Source organism: Capra hircus, chromosome 1, assembly GCF_001704415.2.
Source record: "Capra hircus breed San Clemente chromosome 1, ASM170441v1, whole genome shotgun sequence".
Lineage (NCBI taxonomy): Eukaryota > Metazoa > Chordata > Mammalia > Artiodactyla > Bovidae > Capra > Capra hircus.
The window spans coordinates 141,311,594-141,326,510 of NC_030808.1; the positions used below are offsets into that span (position 1 = coordinate 141,311,594).

The window sequence follows — 14,917 nt, forward strand, 5'->3', positions numbered from 1 at the left end:
AGTATCTACAGCGCTGGGGTCGCCAGCGCTCACGTTTCAGCTAAGAAGGCAAGCTGTAGGGCAAGGTCACCAGTGTCCTCTGCTGCTGCTGCTGCTGCTAAGTCACTTCAGTCGTGTCCGACTCTGTGCGACCCCATAGATGGCAGCCCACTAGGCTCCCCCGTCCCTGGGATTCTCCAGGTAAGAGCACTGGAGTGGGTTGCCATTTCCTTCTCCAATCATGAAAGTGAAAAGTGAAAGTGAAGTCGCTCAGTCGTGTCCACTTCTTCGCAACACCATGGACTGTAGCCTACCAGGCTCCTCTGTCCATGGCAGTTTCCAGGCAAGAGTACTGGAGTGGGGTGCCATTTCGAAACAAACCAACATGCCGCTGTTGGTCAGAGCCTAAGCCACAAGTCGTGCCAAGCTTCAGAGTAAGACGTCCACCACCGCCACCCCCAGCAGTTCCTGTGCAGAGAGCACCCCAGGGCCGGTGCTTCGCTCGGGAGATGGGTGGACAGGCAGAGAGCCAGGGCCAAGGCTCATATACAACCTACTTCTCCTTAGCGCCTACAGGAGGACACCGGGCGGCAGAGGTGGAGCCCATTCGGAGGCCCTGCACCCCACCTGTGCCCATTTTGCCTTCCAGAAGTCCACCAGACCAAGTCCAGTTTCTGGAGTCAATCGAACCACTGGACCTGGGCATGAACCCTCACCCCTCATTTTGTTACCACATTCTGCAAATTCCACAGTCTGTGCTCAAACCTGCTTAGGAATCACCTGCGGAGCCTGTTACCCAGAGATTCTGACTCAGCTAGGGGAGAGGAGGTGAGTCTCAGACCTACAGGCTCCTGGGTGAGGTCACGGCTGCTGGTCTGAAGAGTGCCATGTGACACCAGCCACGTGTTATCAGGGCTTGGTTCACGGTCAATGTGTCTGGCAGCAGGCAAGGTGGGGTCGCCAAGGAGGCTCAGCGGAAATTCCAAATGGTCAATTTGATCCATCAGTAAAGGGTGATTTCTCCCTTTGGGTGACTTCCCTGTGTGTCATAGTATCCAAGATAAGATACCATGCTGGTGAGTAGAAGGATATTAAACCAGGTGTCCTGAACCTTTCGTTGAGAGGGTATCCTGAACTAGGTGTCCTGAACCTCTCCTGGACAGGGTGGCAACCTGCCTGGCTTTCGCTAGGAATGTGGGCAGTGGGGGCCCCAGATCTCACTGCTGGTGGACAACTATTTCGGGATCAGTGTCTGGTCGATCAGACTGGACTGGGTGCTGGTTTGCAATTGTACCTATTTGGGTACCTAATCATTTGCTGTTGTTATTGTTGTTCAGTACCTAAGCCATGTCCGATTCTTTGCAATTCCATGGACTGTAGCATGTCAGGCTTCCCAGTCCCTCACTATCCTTTATAGTTTGCTCAGACTCATGTTCATTGAGTTGGTGATGCTATCTAACCATCTCATCCTCTGCCACCTTCTTCTCCTGCCTTTAATCTTTCCCAGCATCAGGGTCTTTTCCAATGAGTCGGCACTTTGCATCAGGTGGCCAAAGCATTGGAGCTTCAGCTTCAGCATCAGTCTTCCCAATGAATATTCAGGGTTGAATTCCTTTCAGATTGACTGGTTTGATCTCCTTGCAGTACAGGGACTCTCAAGAGTCTTCTCCAGCACAATTTGAAAGAATCAATTCTTTGGCACTCAGCCTTCTTTATGGCCGAACTCTCACATCTGTTCATGACTACTGGAAAAACCATGTGTGTGTGTTAGTCGCTCAGCCGTGTCCAACTCTTTGCGACCCCATGAACTGCAACCCTCCAGGCTCCAATGTCCATGGGATTCTCCAGGCAAGAGTACTAGAGTGGGTTGCCATTTCCTTCTCCAAGGGATCTTCCCAACCCAGAGACTGAACCTGGGTCTCCCATATTACAGGCAGATTTTTTTACCATCTGAGCCACCAGGGAAGCTTCTGACCATATGGACCTCTGTCAGCAAAGTGATGTCTGCTTTTTAATACACTGTCTAGGCTTGTCATAGCTTTCCTTCCAAGGAGCAAGCATCTTCTAATTCATGGCTGCAGTCACCATCCGAGGTGATTTTGGAACACAAGAAAATAAAATCTTGTCATTGCTTCTACTTTTTTCCCCTTCTATCCACCGTGAAGTGATGGGACCAGATGCCATGTCTTAGTTTTTTTAATGCTGAGTTTCAAGCCAGCTTTTTTCACTCTCCTCTCACCTTCGTTGTTACCAGTGGCTGATGTAGCCCTTCTGTGACCAGTGTCAACTATTTGCCTCACAGGATTGTTGACCTTCGAGCCTCCCAAACCCAAACGCTAACACATGTATTAAGGTTCAGTGTGAAAGATCTCTTGCTAAAACAAACAGAACCAGGAAGATAAAAAAGTCCCTTGTACTCTTGCTGAGGATCTCTTGACTTTGTGCTTTTTAAGTCACTTGCAAAATACTGTCAGGCTCTGACAGGCTATGTACTGCTGCATGATTCCAACTCTACACTCTAAAATTTAGAGACAAAATTACGGAGACAAATCAGTGGTTGTCAAGAGTTAGGGAAGGATGAGCTAAGACCATGAGGGGTTAAGACCACCGGTCCTCAGCCTGGGTACCATGGACATCTTGGCTGGGCCATCCTTGGTGGTGGTCATTCTGTGCACTGGAGGATGTTCAGCATCATCACTGGCGCCTCCCGGATAGATGCTGGTAGCAACCCCACCCCAGTTACAGCAGCCGAAACTGTCTCTGGACATCGCCAAATGCCCCTGAGGGCCAAAATCACCCCATTAGGAGCCACCAGTCTCAATCTAACAGCCACCACCAGAAAGACATCAGTGCAGAGACAAGTAATTTCTTGAACCAAGACGAACTGATGGAGGGAAAGAGAACCACACAGGAAAGGGGTAGGAGTAATTAAGGAGAAGGCATCACAAAGGTGTGGAAGACACAGGAATGGAAGAGAGTAGCGGTCGGGAGAAGGAAGGATGGAAGAGCCATCTGTGAAGCATGAGGGAGACAAGAAAGGACAGAGAGAGAAATCCAAGAGGGACGGCGCTCGTGAAGAAACTCCGGGATATGGTGATGGAGAGGGAGGCCTGGCGTGCTGCGATTCATGGGGTTGCAAAGAGTCAGACACGACTGAGCGACTGAACTGAACTGAACTGAGGGAGTTCTGAGGAGAGGAATCTTCAAAGGGTACAGATAGAACCTGATGCCACTGTTTATGGTGCGTTGTTGGCACATGGAAATTCACCCTGTCATAGATCTTTAACTGTGTGAGTTGTATGTGAGGGTATGTGGTTCTCACAAAATAAAATAAAAATGTTATCAATGAAAATGTTCCTTGGGCCAGCCCCTATACTAGCTCTGTGCTCATATAACGGGCTGTACTCGTCCTATCCGGGCAGTTCTTACCACATCAACTTGCCTGCATTACAAGCTAGGGGAGGGGGCACAAAGGGAAGGGATCTGGACGGAAAGAAGATAAAATGAAATGTAAAGAGGGCAGACAAGGATTTCCCTGGCAGTCCAGAGGTTAAGACTCCGTGCTTCCGATGCAAGGGGCACGGGTTCAATCGCTGGTCCCAAAACTAAGATCCTGCATGCAGCATAATGGGGCCAAAACAATTAATTAATCAACTAGAAGTCTGAACTACTAAAAAAGAAAGCAGACAAATGAGAGGGCATGAAAGACATGGAATTAAGGTGGTGGGCAGAAGACACACCACCTGCAGTCCCTCACCCTCTATAAGACCTTTCAAGCCATGAGAAAATGTTGCAGATGCTTCTGGGTGACAACCCCACCAGCCACTTCCTTCACTGAATACACAGTACTCATCAAGCACTTTGACCGCGACTTGTAGCATCCAGGAAATGGGTACGTAGAGAAAGGCTATTTCTTCCTGCCCTGGGGGCTTACCATCTACTCAAGATGACACAGTGGTAAACCACACAGACAAGAAGCAGTTCAGAGAGGCTGGGCTGGAAAGACCACCCTGGGTGGTACAGGCCAAGCTGGTACAGGAGCGTTGGTGGGAGATGAAGGTCTTAGCTGCTGTGTACGTGTGCTGTGCGCTTGGACATGTCCGATTCTGTGTGACCCCATGGACTGTAGTCCGCCAGGCTCCTCTGTCCACGGGATTCTCCAGGCAAGAATACTGGAGTGGGTTGCCATGCCCTCCTCCAGGGGATCTTCCCAACCCAGGGATCGAATTCAATGCTCTAGCATATCCTGCACCTGCAGGCAGATTCTTTAACAATAGCGCCACCTAGCTAAGAGGCTCCCGAAGGCCCCCGAGAGGTGAGAACCGGGGTCCACAACTTTGACGCAGAGACGCGGAAGGGAGAGGCATGCACACCAGCCCTGCAGACAGAGGAGAGCCGGCACCAAGCTGGTGGGGGCAGAGGGCACACTGGAGAAGGCAGACCCCAAACTCGGCTCCATTAGAGAAAATACAAGCAAAAAGGGTCCTACTTGAGGTGCACGCTGTCCTGGACGGAGGTTTGGGCTGCCTGTAGATTACAGGTGTCGAGGCGTGCGTCTGAACCCTTGGGGTGTACTGGGGCACCATGGGCGGGTAGTACTGAGTGGGGTACACCTCGTAGGCAGGGGGAGCCGTGGGCAGCTGCTGAGGGTACAAGCTTTCCGGCTGGTATCCATGGTTCTCATAGTAAGGCCCGACACCTGGTGATGATCCCTAAATGATTAAAAAGAAGATGAATGATACAAAGCTGTAATTATTCCAAAGCTTAAAGAAACATTCCACGGCACTCAGTCAATTCATGGGTTCAGCACTGCAGACTCCTATGTGAAAGTGAAACTCTTAGCTACTCAGTCATGTCTGACTCTTCCCAACCCCATGGCCTATAGCCCGCCAGGCTGATATTCATGGAATTTTCCAGGTAAGAATACTGGAGTGGGTAGCCAATCCTTTCTCCAGGGGATCTTCCTGACCCAGGGATTGAATCAGGATCTCCTCCTTTGCAGGCAGATTCTTTACCAAAGATACCAGGGCATCTTTAAGTATGCCAAACCTCACCTAGAATGAAAACTCACCAGGGTGTCCAATTAATTGGCAGTAGTGTTTGGTTCTGTTTGTTTGCTATTCATTTTTTGAAATAAAGAAAACATAAATGGCTGACATTGAGACTGAGTAACAAACTAAAGAAAAAATATGTAGAAGTCTGGGAATGAGCCGGTACCCCAGCCCCTGAGGTGATGCCTCAAGTCGGTGATGCCATCCAGCCATCTCATCCTCTGTCATCCTCTTCTCCTGCCCCAAATCCCTCCCAGCATCAGGGTCTTTTCCAATGACTCAACTCTTCGCATGAGGTGGCCAGAGTACTGGAGTTTCAGCTTTAGCATCAGTCCTTCCAATGAACACCCAGGACTGATCTCCTTCAGAATGGACTGGTTGGATCTCCTTGCAGTCCAAGGGACTCTCAAGAGTCTTCTCCAACACCACAGTTCAAAAGCATCAATTCTTCAGCACTCAGCTTTCTTCACAGTCCAACTCTCACATCCATACATGACCACTGGAAAAACCATAGCCTTGACTAGACAGACCTTTGTTGGCAAAGTAATATCTCTGCTTTTTAATATGCTATCTAGGTTGGTCATAACTTTCCGAAATCTCAGTGTTCTACCAATTAATTTTTGTGAATACTCTATGTAGAAAGTGGTAAATCTTTGCTTTAAAATGTATTTTCCAGCTTGTCATTTGCCTTTTAATTTTGGTTTTACTTGTTGTTGTTTTTCTTTTCTTTGTTTTTCCCACTTCTCTCCTCCCCTTATGCCTACTTAAAATCTGCCCTCTCCAAACCCCAACCCCCCAAGGCAACTGGGGACCCCAGGAGCTTGAGAAATTGCTGTGCTTCAGACCCACTCCTGCCCCCACAGCCCACCCACTGGCTAGGCCGTCCTGGGAGCCACACCTGCCCTCTTATCTAAATGTCCACTTGCAACACTCCTCCCCACTCAGTAACGCCTCCTCTTGTTCCTGGCTGTCTGAGAGCTCCGAGAAGACTAGTATTCTGAGCATAGGCGACTTAATGCTGAGAATTTTAAATGAGGCCTCCAGGGCAGCGAGGTTAGAAAACAGTGAGCCAATCTTGAGTTTAATAACTCACCAACGTGCCCCTTCCAGAGTCCGAAGACTGCACCCAACATCAGAGCAGTAACAGAAAGGGAAAACAGAAGGTAATCTCTCATCTAAATGAGGAAGCCAGAGGCCAAAAAGCGGAACAGGTCTCCATCTGAAGCATCTGAGAACACGCTGACCTTCCCAGGAAAGGCGGCAGCGGGCACAGCGGTCTGACCCTGTGAGTTCCTGTACCGTGGGTTTGGAATTTTAAAAGGATCCGATGGAAACTATCAAATACAGGAATGGGGCAAGCAAAGGTCTGTTTTCCAAATAGAGAGACCTCTGTTGTCAACCACAACTTTTAGTAATCTAAATGTAAGATAAGTGAGATGCGATGGGGAAGGTACAGCCAGCCAGTCAGTTCAGTTTCAATCGCGTCCGACTCTTTGCGACCGCATGGACTACAGCACACCAGGCTTCCCTGTCCATCACCAACTCCTGGAACTTGCTCAAACTCATGTCCATCGAGTCAGTGATGCCATCCAACCATCTCATCCTCTGTCGTCCCCTTCTCCTCCCGCCTTCAGTCTTTCCCAGCATCAGGGTCTCTTCCAATGAGTCAGTTCTTTGCATCAGGCGGCCAAAGTATTACAGTTTCAGCTTCAGCAACAGTCCTTCCAATGAGTATTCAGGACTGATTTCCTTTTGGATTGCCTGGTTGGATCTCCTTGCAGTCCAAGGGACTCTCAAGAGTCTTCTCCAACACCACAGTTCAAAAGCATCAATTTTTCAGTGTTCAGCTTTCTTTATGGTCCAACTTGCACGTCCATGACCGCTGGAAAAACCGCAGATTTGACTAGATGGACCTTTGTTGGCACATCTTTTCTTTTCTTTCTTTCACCTTTGTTGGCAAAGTAATGTCTCTGCTTTTTAATATGCTGTCTAGGTTGGTCATAAGTTTTCTTCCCAGGAGCAAGCATCTTTTAATTTCATGGCTGCACTCACCATCTGCAGTGATTTTGGAACCCAAGAAAACAAAGTCTGTCACTATTTCCATTGTTTCCCCATCTATTTGCCATGAAGTGATGGGACCGGATGCCATGATCTTCGTTTTTTGAATGTTGGGTTTTAAGCCAGCTTTTTCACTCTCCTCTTTCACTTTCATCAAGAGGCTCAAATGTAAGGTACATTTGTATCCAAAGTGTGTGTTTGGGGGGGTGTTTCAGGAGGGGGCGGCCAGCCCTTTGCTTCAGCTATGGCCTCTCCCAGGATTCCAGTAAGTGAGGCTACACTGTGCTTGGCTGGCCACTGGTGTCACAGGCACACTCTTTTAACTGGGAAAGAATTGTCCTGCAATGTGGGAGACCCGTGTTCAATCCCTGGGTAAGAAAGATCCCCTAGAAAAGAAACGGCAACCCACTCCAGTATTCTTGCCAGGAGAATACAATGGACAGAGGAACCTGGTGGGCCACACACAGTCCATGGGGTCACAAACAGTCAGACATGATTGGGTGACTAACACACACACACACACACACACTCCCTCTCACCACCATCCTGCCTCTGTCCCCACATCTCACCCCTGCCCCCTGCTCCATGCTGATCAAAGCAGGAAGAACCTCATCACCCACACAACCCCTGCAACTGTACAACTGCCACGCGGCTCCCCCTGCCCCACTCCTGATCACCCTTGAGCCCCAGAATGCCTTCACAGCATCCCAAGCGGCACAGGCATCCAGCAAGCAGCTCTGACAGTGCTGACCAGCACACGCCGCCACTGGAAAGAGCAGAAGGAACCCAGGACAGGGCAAGGCCAGGGAGGTAATGATTAACCACTTACTGAGTTTAAAGCCATCCTGATGTTATCAGCAGCATCGGGTAAAGGGAGGTATTTGGAACGATCGAGTTGACCTAGAGGAAAGAATGACAGGACTGTTTTGCTTCTGTGCCGGTGAGTTTGCTTCTGTGCCGGTGAGTTTGCTTCTGTGCCGGTGAGTTTGCGGGAGATGAGATGGGAAAGAACCTGAACAAGCCATATGAGGTGAGAGGGAAGTTCAAGAGGGAGGAGACATGTATACGTATGGATGATTCATGTTGATGTTTGGCAGAAACCAACACAATACTGTAAAGCAATTATCCTTCAATTAAAAATAAATAAATTTTTAAAAGCAGAAAACAACAACAACACACACACACATACAAATAAGCCACATGGAGTCGCTGCAACCTTAATCAACACAAATGTATAAAAATTCTATAAACACATTTAAATTCACTTGATACTCCACTTACTATTCCCAAATCCAGAAAAGAAGGAAATCCAGGACTAACCATTTGAGTGGTTTCTAAGGATATCAGTCCAAGAGACTTTTCAAGCAAGAATACTGGAGTGGGTTGCCATTTCCTCTTCCAGGGGATCTTCCCAGCCCAGAGATTGAACCCACCGTCTTCTGTATCTCCTACATTGGCAGGTAGATTCTTTAGCACTGAGCCACCTGGGAAGCCTTATACAAAACGCTTATCAATATATAAGGAAATTGGTCATGAAAAATAAAGCCCTTGGTCACTTTGTTTGCAGACGTTTCTGAACAGTGGTATCAAGGAAGACCATCAACATAAAAAGCTTTATAGTAAAGGCCCATCTGATGTCACTCTTCCCATCATAAGCAAACAATGGCTTTTGTCCACCACTCCTGGCTACCTTGAATTGATCAAACAGTAACTCCAAGAAGCAGCCTTCACAATCACCCATCCACAGGACCTGTCCCGGGTGAGAAAGCTCCGGGCTTCAAAGCTGGCAGATCTGGTCAGAGCATCTTTCATCTGTAAAGTGCCTGGTGCACAGCCGGTAAGGGCAGCAAGGCAGGATGGCTGAGCCCATGACTCCTGGGACCAGACTCTGGATCCAAACCAAACTCACTCACACTAGCCATGACCTGGGGGTGAGTCTAATAAGGCTTCCGGGCCTCGGTTTCGTCGTCTGTAAAACGGGGAAATGGTTTAACGAATCAGTAGGGTCGGTTTGCCTAAGTCACTGCTTTTTAAAAGTGGTTTCACTGTACATAATACAGAAGTTATCTAAGACATACTAGAAACATCTTTCAGAAGAATGTAGTTTGGTATTTACTTAGTATAAGAGGTTTTTGCACAGTGTAACATATTGTTTACAAACCTGTTTAAAAAAAAAAAAAGGAGGGGGAGAGGATAACAGTGGCACCCAACACAGGGTTGAAAAAGAAATAAAAGGAATCCAAATTGGCAAAGAAGAAGTGAAACTGTCGCTGTTTGCAGATGGCATGATTCTTACTGTACATAGAAAACCCTATAGATGCCACCAGAAAACTATTAGAACCACTCAATGAATTCAGTAAAGTCGCAGGATACAAAATTAATACACAGAAATCACTTGCAGTCCAACATACTAACAATGAAAGATCAGAAAGAGAAATTAAGGAAACAATCTCATTTACCATTGCAACAAAAAGAATGAAATACCTAAGGAATAAACCTACCTAAGGAGGAAAACTGTGGAAAATTCTTAAACAGATGGGGATACCAGACCACTTTACCTGCCTCCTATGAAACCTGTATGCAGGTCAAGAAGCAACAGTTAGAACCAGACATGGAACAACCAACTGGTTCAAAACTGGGAAAGGAGTACATCAAGGCTATACATACAGAGCCGACTCTGTAGCCCACCAGGGTCCCCAGTCCATGAAATCTTCCATGCAAGACTACTGGAGAGGGCTGCCATCTCTACTTCAGGGGATCTTCCTGACCCAGGGATCGGACCTATATTTCTTGAGTCTCCTGCATTGACAGGCGGATTCTTTACCATTAGTACCACATGGGAAGCTCTTAAAATTGATCATAAAGCTGATAAACGTTGAACAGCCCATAGAAGCAGGATGGGCCTGATTGGCAGCATTTATAGATTCGCAGATCTGTATCTGCAAAGAATGCCCAAGATACCAACAAGAAATCCACCAGCTCTGAAAAACCCACTGGAGCTCCTGCTGGCACTGGCTCTCCGAGTCCCAAGCAAAATTATTACTTGACTCGTTACACATCACACACAAAAAAAAAACCCTCAAACATTAACTTGGATACATAAAAATATAAGTAAGGGTGTTTAATCTCAGGAAAACTTGTTGAACAAGTCACAAGAAAGATGTACCAGGTCATTCATTTACTTTTCATGTAAAGATAAAAGAACCAGTTAGTGCTGACAGCTTTGAGATTTTTTAAGATTAAAAAAGAGTCAACATGGTTCCAGGTATGAGGAAAAAAACCTGACCATACACAGGAAGACGAGATTAACATGTAGAATATACATGATGTTTTACATCTTTACGTGGATGTGATGATCACGTATTAATAACCTTTCCTACTTCGGCTCTGTAACGAGAGACGTTTCTGAGACTTGACAGCAGGACAGAATCCTCTCATCTAAGCAGGAAAAGCTGGCACCTTCCTCGGATTAGTTTCAGATGAGTCCTGCCCCGGCCGAGGTTCTCAGCCCTGGTTTCTCTGCCCTCAGTGGCAGGCACTCCCCGGGCCTCTGAGCTATCTCACCAGTTATAGGTTTGGTTGGAGTTTCAGGAAATGAAAATCCGATCTCACTGGCAGCTTTCCCAGTTTGAGAGCCCTCTGAAAGGAGTGATGAATCAGTGCCCGAAATCCACGCTCCCCAGTCATTCAAGATCCCACACAGTGAGACCAGGAAGCCAGGAGCTCAGGGGCACTGGGAGCCGCAGCTGTGAATTGGCCCCTATACACCCAGGACCCAGAAATAACTACTGCACAATCCTCTCTCACCCAGAGATCCCACAGCTGGCAGATCCTAAGGACCCAGGACACCAAATGAGCCCAGACGGGCTGCCACGGACTCTGGAAGAGAAGACGAGTCAGAGTGCTCCTAACTGTCAGTGTGTGTGTGTTAGTAACTCAGTCATGTCCAACGCTTCAAAACCCCATAGACTGTAGCCTGCCAGGCTCGTCTGTCTATGGAATGCTGCAGGGGGGATACTGGAGTAGGTTGCCATTCCCTCCTCCAGGGGATCTTCCTGACCCAGGGGTTGAACCCAAATCTCCTGCACTGCAGGCGGATTCTTTACCATCTGAACTGCCAGGAAAGCCTAACTCTCGGTGGCCAGAGACAAAGCCAGGAAGAAAGGTCTCCCCTGGGCCCAGATCTGATGGAGACGCACTGCTGTCCAAAAAGACCAGGGGCTCACGTTCTGTGCGATTAATTTCCCAAACAGGCAATTCCACTCCCATATGAGGTAGCAACACTCTTTAGCTGGTTTCTGAAAGGAACAAGACAGTCCAGATGGCAGAGACAACACCGCCTCTCGAATGTTCTCTCTGGTCATCAGAGGACACCCGTGAGTGCTCTTGATTCCGGAAAGCCAGCCTCAGGGAAACGCTTTTCCCCAAAGTGACCGAGACTCATGCGTGACGAAGCTCTGCCCTGCTGCTTGCTCCTGGCACGCGTCCACTTCAATGTCGCCCACTTGAGTCACACAGCAGAGCCTGACTGTCCCAGGCCACCCTGGGCTCTCCTTTCAGGGGACTGACTCGAGCCTCAAGTCACCTGCCGGGCCACCACTCAACAGGACGATTTTGTGGAATAGCACCTGTCTCCCATGACGTGATGAAGCTATTTCTAGACAAGGAGGGTCCCTCCTTACAGTATCTTTACTCTGGACCTCAGAACACATTTGCTGGAGATTTATTTTGAAAACTACCAAACCAGTGGAAATGAGGTCAGAGAGGTAGATACCAATGCCCACACAGGAGTCAGGGGTTTTCCCTATTATGAAGGCTCCACTGACTTCCCCTCACACATCATCCATGAATGGGCGCCTGCACCGGGCCCGTTCTAATGCCTTCCAGACGCCAGTCGTGTGATGAGGTGTGACGGGTGGAAGAAACCCCACCTTCCTGACCTCGAATTCGGTGTGCCTTCTTCAAACTCCAAAGCAAACACCACCAACAGATACTCCCTATCTGAGGGTCCATGATCAATGGAGCCCCTTACGTCTCAGCCGCTGCACACAATCACCTTACATTTGGAGAGGTTTTCATATCCCATTTGGGGACAAAATGCACTGTGAGAGGGAAGTTAACAGAGACAGTGGTGGATTTAATTAACAGTTCAACGTAAACAAATATAAGACTATCAGAGAAATGGCACACACAGTGACTGATGCAGGAAGGAGAAAGACAGAGGGAGGGAGAGAGCCGCTCAGGAGAGGTACTGCCTACATCATCCAAGTTTCTTTTTCTATGAATGCCTCATTGTCCAAACGAGATTGCAAACTTTTTAGGGCAGGAATTGAATCTGGTCCTTTTTCTTTCAGTCTAGTTTTGTACCATACACAGAAAGTGTTCCAATTTTTTTTTTTTTTTTTGGCATCCCAAAGGCCAAATGAGTAAGATGAAATTTAAGACAGAGAGAGCCAGAAAGCCTGCAGCTGGACAAAGCAGACACCAAATTGAGGGTGTGAGTGACCTTACAGGTCCAGGTGCACAGAGCTGACCGAATGCCAGCAGGCAGGCTGGAGAGGTTGCCTGTTCCGCGATAAAGTACAAAAGCCACTGTCTAAGGTTCGAAGAACTTGCCTGAGTCGATCTGTGAAATGGGCATGCGTGCAGGCAATGCGTGCCGAGTCACTTCAGTCATGTCCAACTCTTGGCGACTCCATGAACTCTAGCCCGCCAGGCTCCTTTGTCCATGGGATTTCCCAGGCAAGAATACCAGAATGGGTTGCCATTTCCTTCTCCAGAGGATCTTCCTGACCCAAAGATAGCAGATAAATGGGGTTTTGTCCAGATTAAGTGTGTTCATGGCCTAACACCATGCCCATCACACGATGAGCCCTCCAGAATAACATAATGGCAGTAGCTAAGGGACTGATGTGTGGGAAAAGAACTCAATTTTTTTGTGTGAAGATCCAAAGGAAGAACTCAGGATCAAAAAGTTCAGAAATATCAGGAGGGCAGATTTAACTCAATCCAGGAAAACCAAGTTCCAACAATGAGGAAGTTTCAGTATCCACTGGTTTCCCTTGTGAGAAACAGTTCCTCAAACCAAAAAAAAAAAAAGTTTGATCCAACGCTGGAAGGCTGTGTCTACAGCACATTCTAGAACCAAACTGGGCTTTCGCTGAGAGGCCAGACATGATCTTTTATCTTTTGTGATCAGAAACACAAATGTATCCCTAGAAAACACAGACTCCACATGCCTAGTGTTCAGATCAAGTCTCAGATGAGGCCAGGTGCTTGCCCTGCCAGGTGGGCCCTTCCGAAAGCAGGGAGCTTAAAGCAATGCTGATGTGAGGTGACATCCAAACAAGGCACCGTAAAAGCCTGGGCTTCATCTCATCTTCCAGATCAGAGCTCCCTAGAAAATATTTCTCTAATGGACGTCCACCAGAAGACCAACGGAGCTCCCAATGATTCCGTCCACTCTGCCTTTGCAGAAGCTTCCGGACTTAAGCTTTTGTTGCTGTTTACTTGCAGATAGCTGCAAGAATAAATGTGAATTGCAGGGCTTCCTTTGTGGCTCAGATGGTAGAGAATCCGACTGCAATGTGGGAGACCTAGGTTCAGTCCCTGGGTTGGGAAGATCCCCTGGAGGAGGGCAGGGCAACCCACTCCAGTATTCTTGCCTGGAGAATCCCCATGGACAGAGAAGCCTGGCAGGCTGCAGTCCATGGGGTTTCACAGAGTCAGACACAACTGAGCGACTAAGCACAGCACTTGCTAAGTCATGTCCAACCCCTTGCAACTCCGTGAATTGCAGCCCACCAGGCTCCTCTCTCCAGTAATCCAAGAATACTGGAGTGGGTTGCCATTTCCTTCTCCATGCCTTTCAAACATTCCCTGCTTCCTTATCACATTTCTGCACCCTCGTCCCTCCTGCACCCCACCCCTACACACAACATAAACGCCTGGAGTTTCCACTCATGGCAAGTCCTTCCCTCCTTCTCCTTGACTGACCTCTAACAAGAGCATAAAGCTCTGCTTTGAGTCACCTGCCCTCTTCAAGATTCACACTGTTCACAGTTCAGGGAGCTGCCCACACGCCCACCAGAAAATCAGGGCCTACCATTCTCCCTGGATGTCTCTAAGACTGCCCATGACACTTTTCATGCCCCTGGTTCCTCTTCTCTGGACCTCTGTCCAGTGGCTGGGGCAGACCAAGTCCGAGGTTACCTCCCCTTCCTCCTGATCTCGAGTTCTGCCTCAGGGTTGTTCCTCAGGCCTGTCTGTGTGATCAGCTGAGCCCTCTGCTACTGCATTTGGGACCAGGCTGGCCATCGGCATGGTGGAGGCAGGGGCACTGGGAGTCCCCTCCCCCACATCCAGGCCCACAGTCCTGAGTGGCTTGCAAGCCAGATCCCCCAAAATGGCCTATACGTAGGGATTCCCAACCTCAAGCTAGGAAGGGACTCACCAAGCCTGGCCCAATTCACATCTCAGCACCCAGGTGTGTGACACCTCCCATTCCCTCCCCAGAGGCCCCTTAGCTCATCTTGGGGGTCCCCTAGGGGGTGCCAGGAAGGGCGGCAAAGACTGAGCAATTGTGGGAAGCAAGACCACCCAGCAGACCCAGAGCTGAGAGAGCAGCAGAGGGTGGACGAGCCCTGAGTGCCCCACCCCCACATCAACAGAGCCGGCTTCCCCTCCGTAAGTAAGCAAAGCTGACCAGACACTACTTTGACCCAGTCACCTTTCCTTTTCCTACTTCCATGCCTAAGGATTGCATAATTCTGGAGGGCTTCAAAAAATAGATTTCCTACTCCATCAGAATCTGATGCAGCAACTGAAAC

The 14,917-nt window shown here is 48.5% G+C and overlaps 1 protein-coding gene across 2 annotated transcripts in view; it reads right to left on the reverse strand.

The window, feature by feature from the left end:
- The window catches only part of TMPRSS2 (transmembrane protease, serine 2), a 49,915-nt gene that overhangs the window by 32,334 nt on the left and 2,664 nt on the right, over positions 1-14,917 (reverse strand). For both annotated transcript variants that reach the window (XM_005675629.3, XM_013966670.2), the window contains exons 2-3: positions 7,918-7,988; positions 4,469-4,691 (exon numbers count right to left, since the gene is read on the reverse strand). In XM_005675629.3, coding sequence (XP_005675686.1) covers positions 4,469-4,691; positions 7,918-7,932 — 238 coding nt within the window. In that variant the 5' untranslated portion in view covers positions 7,933-7,988. The remainder of the gene's footprint in view (positions 1-4,468; positions 4,692-7,917; positions 7,989-14,917) is intronic.